Source organism: Raphanus sativus, chromosome 2, assembly GCF_000801105.2.
Source record: "Raphanus sativus cultivar WK10039 chromosome 2, ASM80110v3, whole genome shotgun sequence".
NCBI classification, from domain to species: Eukaryota; Viridiplantae; Streptophyta; class Magnoliopsida; order Brassicales; family Brassicaceae; genus Raphanus; species Raphanus sativus.
This window is the reverse complement of record NC_079512.1, coordinates 7,180,099-7,186,582: the sequence shown is the minus strand read 5'-3', so window position 1 is coordinate 7,186,582 and position 6,484 is coordinate 7,180,099. Positions and strand designations below refer to the sequence as shown.

At 35.5% G+C, this 6,484-nt stretch overlaps 1 protein-coding gene and 1 long non-coding RNA gene across 2 annotated transcripts; both read left to right on the top strand.

Moving 5' to 3' along the window:
- Positions 1-338: 338 nt before the first annotated feature.
- On the top strand, positions 339-995 carry LOC108809277 (uncharacterized). The gene is made up of 2 exons (XR_001942812.2): positions 339-644; positions 721-995. It is a non-coding gene; the product is annotated as an uncharacterized LOC108809277 (long non-coding RNA).
- A 3,239-nt stretch (positions 996-4,234) lies between these two features.
- LOC108818232 (very-long-chain 3-oxoacyl-CoA reductase 1-like) lies at positions 4,235-6,106 on the top strand. The gene is made up of 3 exons (XM_018591134.2): positions 4,235-5,000; positions 5,105-5,174; positions 5,623-6,106. The coding sequence occupies exons 1-3, from the start codon at positions 4,366-4,368 to the stop codon at positions 5,878-5,880; spliced, it is 963 nt and encodes a 320-aa protein (XP_018446636.2). The 5' UTR covers positions 4,235-4,365; the 3' UTR covers positions 5,881-6,106.
- Positions 6,107-6,484: the final 378 nt, after the last annotated feature.

Below are 6,484 nucleotides of genomic sequence, written 5' to 3'. Positions count from 1 at the left end.
TTTACAATTTTAGTCATTTATATTTACAATTCTAATTATTATCATATTTAAACCTCAAAATACTAAATTATAAGTCATAAATTATCATATTTAAACCTCAAAATACTAAATTACATATCAGTTAGAAACAAACTATAAATTAACTTTCAGTTTAAAGAAAAAACAGTTATAACAAAGAAAAAATAAAACATAAGTTAGTTTTCTTTATTAGCTAATCTTTTGATACAAGGATTCATTTTTGTCCATTGATTAAACTCAATCCAAAGGTTCATATTAGTTCCTTCTTATTTTATTTGTCTTATTTCTGATTGGTTGAGAAGCATTTGGCAAGGATAACTAATGTCTAATCTCAGCCCTTGATGAAATCTAATCAAAGGGATCAAATTCTTTCTTCCTTCTTTTTTTCACGTGTGCTTCTTCTCAAGCTCTCATTATTTCTTTTTTATGCAAACAGATCTGACAAAACACAGACACATAAACCAAAACAAATCTGGTTTTCCTTCTCCAGTCACGTAATTTTTCTATCTCATCTACTCCTCTCTCCTTTGTTCATCGCTGGCATGAAATGGTGTGAAGATCTCTCGGCGTCGACGATACTCCACCACCACCGTCGGGTCGTCACTGTCCACCTCGTCTCCTCCTGAGTAATCTCTCTCTCTCTCCCTCTGTGATTTCGTTCTCATTTAAACTTTGTTTTTTACAAAGAAGTTCTTGCCGCAGAAGAAGATGATATGGTTGTCATTGGAATTGCTGGAGGAACACGACGGGATTTATGGCAGATGTGGTGCTCGTTGGATTCACGTCACACGGTTTGAGGTTGGGAGAGGAAGAAGAAGATCTGTGAGATCCGGTGAGACCTGAAGAGGCGCTTGAAGATTAGGTTTAGTTTTTTTTTTCTGGGTTTATATTTTTTTTTTTTTAATTTCTGGTTTAATTTGTAAACAGGCTTTTATTGTAATCCGAAATTTAATTTATAAAAGAATATTTTATTTTTATTTATTTGATTTATTTGTGATTTCTTTTTTTTGTTAAAAAAAATTGTGATAACGAACAAAATTTATCAATTAATTTCAGTATTATTTTTTGTTAGTTTTAAGCATAATAAATTTATAATTTTTCAGTTTTAAAACAAAAAAATATTGATTTAATTTTGCAAAAAAAATATTATTTGCAAATAAATCGCAAAATGCTTGTAAATTTGAAATCGGAAAGTCTTTCTTCGCAAATTTGCAACGGAAAATGTTTCCTTGCAAATTTGCAACGGAAAATATTTCCTTGCAAATTTGCAACTAAATTTGCGAGGAATGTTTAGTTGCAAATTTGCGAGGAAATCAGTTCCGTCGCAAATTTGCAACGGAAAAAGTTTCGTTGCAAATTTGCGAGGAAAGACTTTCCGTTGCAAATATGCGAGCGTTTTGCGAGCGGTTTCAATTTGCGACTAGCGATTTGCAACGGAAAGTGTTTGCTCGCAAATATGTTGCAATAAGCGATTTGCAACGGAATTGCGATGCCTTTTTCCCTTGCAACAGACAAGTTTTCTTGTAGTGACTGGTCGGAGGAAGCTCCGGGAAGGTGTCTTGTAGGAGAGAGAACGCAAGCCATACCGTGTGAGCCGGAGTGGTTATGCTCAGGGACGATTCCGAAGTGGAAGTGGAAGTTGAAAGAGGAGTTCTTGAACGAAACGGGGTTGCTGTTGAAGACTTGACCGTATGAATGCTTTGTGGTGTTCGTTAACTTGGTGAAACCGCTGGAGTCGAAAGATGCAGATCCCTCCAGGATCAGTTTGCCATTGGAGTGGTAAGTAGATGAAGACAGAGTAAATAACAGAACGAGAACTAGTTGCCATACTTTGAATTCACGAGACATCTTCTGGTTTTGCGTTTTGTTCTTTTTTCTTGTTAATGGGAAGAGTTTGATCTTAGTGTGATATTTATATATCATATCATAGTAGTAAGTAAAGAACATAGAAATGACTGGGAACAAACGTTCTTGTGCTAATCATAAGAAACATGTATATTCACAATTTCACACATGGTCTAATTCTAAAACAAGTCGTAAAGCAATAAAAAGTTCTCTTCTAATCCTTATTTGATTAAAAGCAATTATAGTGGGATTGGTAGAGCGCGTTAAGAAGAAAAATTGTGGGTCAAAAACTGCATCTTGAGCCTTGAAGGATTTGAAAATAACAATAAGCCTGGTCATCCGGGTCCTCGGATCGGGTTTGGGTCGAGTCATGTCGGATCCAAATTTTTTGGATTCTGAAAATTTGGACTTATATAAATATTTATATTTTTTCGGGTCGGTTCCAGATCAGGTTTTGTCGGATCTTGGTCGGTTCGGGTCAATAATTTTAATACTTGTAAAATACCTATAATTTTCGGGTCTATATCAGATCCGGATCGGGTTCAAATATTTAAGATCTAAAAAAGACATTACATATTATATTTAGTCAATATTTGTCATATATATATATCTAAATTTTTTTTCTTTTAATTTTACAAAATAACTTAAATTAAACTATAAATAATTAAAATAAAACATTTAAAAACTCTAATTTAAAAATTTCATATTACTTAAAAATATTACAAAATAATAATAAATGTTGTTAACAAAAGATATTTCAACTAAATCATAAAATAATATATATATTAAAAATAGCATAGTTTTGGATATACATGTTTTTAAGTCTTGTACAAATTGGTTTTTATTGGGTCAGATCTATTCGGATCAGTTCTTTTCGGATCCAAGTATATTCGGATCAGTTATTTCTGGTAAAAAAAAATTAAACCCAAAAAATACTTATAAATTTTTAGTTCAGTTTTGGATCGGCTATTTTCGAGTCGGTTCTAGTTCGAATTTTCGAATCCAGGTTAAAATACCCTCGCCTAACTAACAACACAACACTGGAATGCATTAAAAGGTAACAATTAAAAGAAAGCTCTCTTTTCGCAAACCAGGTTTCGTGGAACATTACACAACCATTTTATTAGGAAAATAAAAGAAACATCACAACGAAGCTGTTTCCTTTTCACGACTAATGTTTTGACAATAAAATATACACGTTTTTGGGCATGTTTTACTATAGATCATGACAAAATTTTATAGTAGTTTCAGGGGTGCCTCTATGGATTTGTGGGAAGAGCCTATGCGCAGGATCTACGCCAGACTTGGAACGAGTCCATACAAAGTGTACTAGAAAATATCAAAAAAGATTATTGACAAGATTCTATGAAAACTGAAACCAACCATCTTTCTCGACTCCTTTGTTTCCAGTATAACTCTTCTTCCCTATAAGCATTCATGAGTTCAAGTTTGAGTGCCTAGATTTGATGTTCCAAACATTTTAAAAATAAGCTAACAATTTAAAATTCTAACAATTCCCAGAAATCATGTTCCAAACATTTCCTTTAAGCTTATCTGTTAGTTCAGCTTTAAGGGTGGACGTTCAGATACCCGTTCAAATATGAATCAGATATTTCGGGTTTTCGGTATACGGAATAGAATCTATTCGGATATTTCTGTATTTCGGGTTGGATTCGGATAATTTGTATTCCGGGTTCAATTATTTAGATTTTGAAAGAAAAAATTAATTTTTCATTTTTAAGTTTATTATATTTAAAAATATAGATTTCACTTAACTGATTATTTATTTTTAACAAATTGAATGAGTAATAGATTTAAAAATAACAGTTCAAAAGTAAATAGATATTAATTTGACTATTGTTTTTAAATTTTGAATTTAAATTATATGAAACAAAAAACTTGATAAATGAATATTAAATCATTTTTCCGTAATCATAATTTTAAAGTGTAATATCAATATAACTATTTTAAATAAAATGAGAGATGAAAACTAAAAGTACAAGGATAAATATACATTCGGTTATCTTCGGATATCCATTCGGATTCGGATATTATCCGTTCGGATTCAAATATCTAATTTCTCCTAAATCAATACACATTCGGGTAATTTACTATTTCAGATTTTTTGGGTCGGATTCAGATACGAATTCGGGTATCCGGTAAAATTTCCATCCCTAATCCTGCCTTTACCACTTGTGTCCATCCTACCTTGCGTTTGTATTGCAAAGTCACCATGTGATCTTTGGGTTTGTTATTTCGTTTGTCCAATAAAGAAAATGTCAACATCGGAAGTGCCAAGTTTGATATGAAGATGAAACGAATTTAAAAAAATAAGAAAGACGATACAGAATTAAATAAAAAATTAAAATCAGGTAGTTACTTTTCTGCTCATCCATCTTCGTCTCCTTCCTCCCCTATTCAATTCTTCTTCTCTCACTTCCCATCTCTCTCTCTCCTTAAAAACCCCAACTTTCTCTCCTCATCCTCACCAATCTTTTCTCAATGGAGATCTGCACTTACTTCAAATCCCAACCCACATGGCTCCTCCTCCTCTTCCTCCTCGGCTCCCTCTCCCTCCTCAAGTTCACCTTCACCCTCCTCACCTCCCTCTACATCTACTTCCTCCGCCCCGGCAAAAACCTCCGCCGCTGCTACGGCTCCTGGGCCATCATCACCGGCCCCACCGACGGCATCGGCAAAGCCTTCGCCTTTCAGCTCGCCCACAAAGGCCTCAACCTCGTCCTCGTCGCCCGCAACCCCGACAAGCTCAAACACGTCTCCGACTCCATCACGTCCAAGCACCCCAACACCCAGATCAAGACCGTCCTCATGGACTTCTCCGGAGACATCGACGGAGGCGTGGGGAGGATCGAGGAGGCGATCGAGGGTCTCGAAGTCGGGATCTTGATCAACAACGCTGGGGTCTCGTATCCGTACGCTAAGTATTTTCACGAGGTTGATGAGGAGCTGCTTGGGAGCTTGATTAAGATTAATGTTGAAGGGACGACGAAGGTTACGAAGGCTGTGTTGGGGAATATGCTGAAGAGGAAGCGTGGGGCGATTGTTAATATGGGTTCTGGTGCTGCTGCTCTTATCCCTTCTTATCCTTTCTACTCTGTTTATGCCGGCGCTAAAACGTGAGTGGGGGTTTTAGATCGAGATTCGTTTTGTTTTTTGTTTGTTACTTGATGTTTCAAGAAGTGACATTGTTTGTTTGTTTGTTTTTTTTCTCTGTCTTAAGGTACGTGGATCAGTTCTCAAAGTGTCTCCATGTTGAGTACAAGAAGAGTGGGATTGATGTTCAATGCCAGGTGAGCCTTTCCTGACTCATTGCTGCGTCTTTCTGTTGATTTTGCTTGAGATTTGTGTTGAAAGAGAGTTGAGATTATCTAGAACAAAAAGATGTTAGTGCAGATTGATCATAGATTCATAGGTTTAGTTGCCAAGAATAGTAGTTCTTGGCTTCATTTTCCCCTTTGAAAAATAATGTAGTTATTTAAGTTTTGTCTGACAATCATGTTAATGTGTAATAATGTAGAACACGTTATGCTGTATATTTCCTGACATTGTTTCTGTGTATTTAATGGACCTAGAAGGTTGATGATTTTTGTTTTGGATTGTTTTTTGTGTATCTGCGGGACTTTCCCACACTGTTATAGCTCACTGTGTAGTTTGTCTATAGCTAAATCAACTTAATGGGTAACATTGCTCAAATAGCTTTTGGTTTCTTGATTATTATATGGGTGAATGTTTTGATAGGTGCCCTTGTACGTTGCGACAAAAATGACTAAGATTAGGAGAGCGTCTTTCTTAGTGGCATCTCCAGAGGGTTACGCAAAGGCAGCACTGCGTTTTGTAGGCTACGAACCACGTTGCACACCTTACTGGCCTCACGCACTCATGGGTTATGTTGTCTCTGCATTGCCCGAAAGCGTCTTTGAATCCTTCAACATTAAGAGGTGTCTCCAGATCCGGAAGAAGGGCATGCTTAAGGACGCCTCCAGTAAAAAAGAATGAAGCGTTTTTTGAGGGCTGCAAGATCGTCTTCTGCAGTTGGTTTCTCCAAAGTTTATGTTCTATATCTTTGTCAGACTTGTATGCTTTAGTTTCCGATGTTCCTTATTTTAAAATTAAAAACTAACGTGCACGTATCATCGATATCCTGCCTGTTTTTTTTCTTTTATTTAAATAAAATTGAATGTTGGAAAAAAATGAATTGGATAGCATTTGAATGTGTTTTGCTTTTGCATCTCCATAGTTTCTTATATTCTGTCACAATGTCAACGGTTACATCTGTAATCAGACGTTCTTTCACGTTGACAGGTTATTTTATAAGTAACGTATAAGTAGGAAACTAACCCATGTGGCCATTAGTACTCTACTACTACTCCACAATTTAGTTTATCAATTCCATTAGTAGTTAACAATGAAAAAACTACACAACACAAGGTGACTAACGAAAGGTTAGGCGGGTCTATCTAAACACTAATCATGTGTATAGAGAGTCTATAAACTGTGAGGTTGATATTATACAGCAAACTAAAGTTACCACCACTTTGCAATATATCCTAAGGTGATCCAAAAATGCGAAAACACTAGTGATTCTTGCAATGTAGATTTC

Bases quoted from the DNA above. Each gene is read 5' to 3' on its own strand.
- LOC108818232 (XM_018591134.2), top strand. From the start codon at position 4,366: ATGGAGATCTGCACTTACTTCAAATCCCAACCCACATGGCTCCTCCTC. The intron at 5,001-5,104 runs GTGAGTGGGGGT...CTCTGTCTTAAG, and splicing joins GTTTATGCCGGCGCTAAAAC to GTACGTGGATCAGTTCTCAA. The intron at 5,175-5,622 runs GTGAGCCTTTCC...ATGTTTTGATAG, and splicing joins GGATTGATGTTCAATGCCAG to GTGCCCTTGTACGTTGCGAC.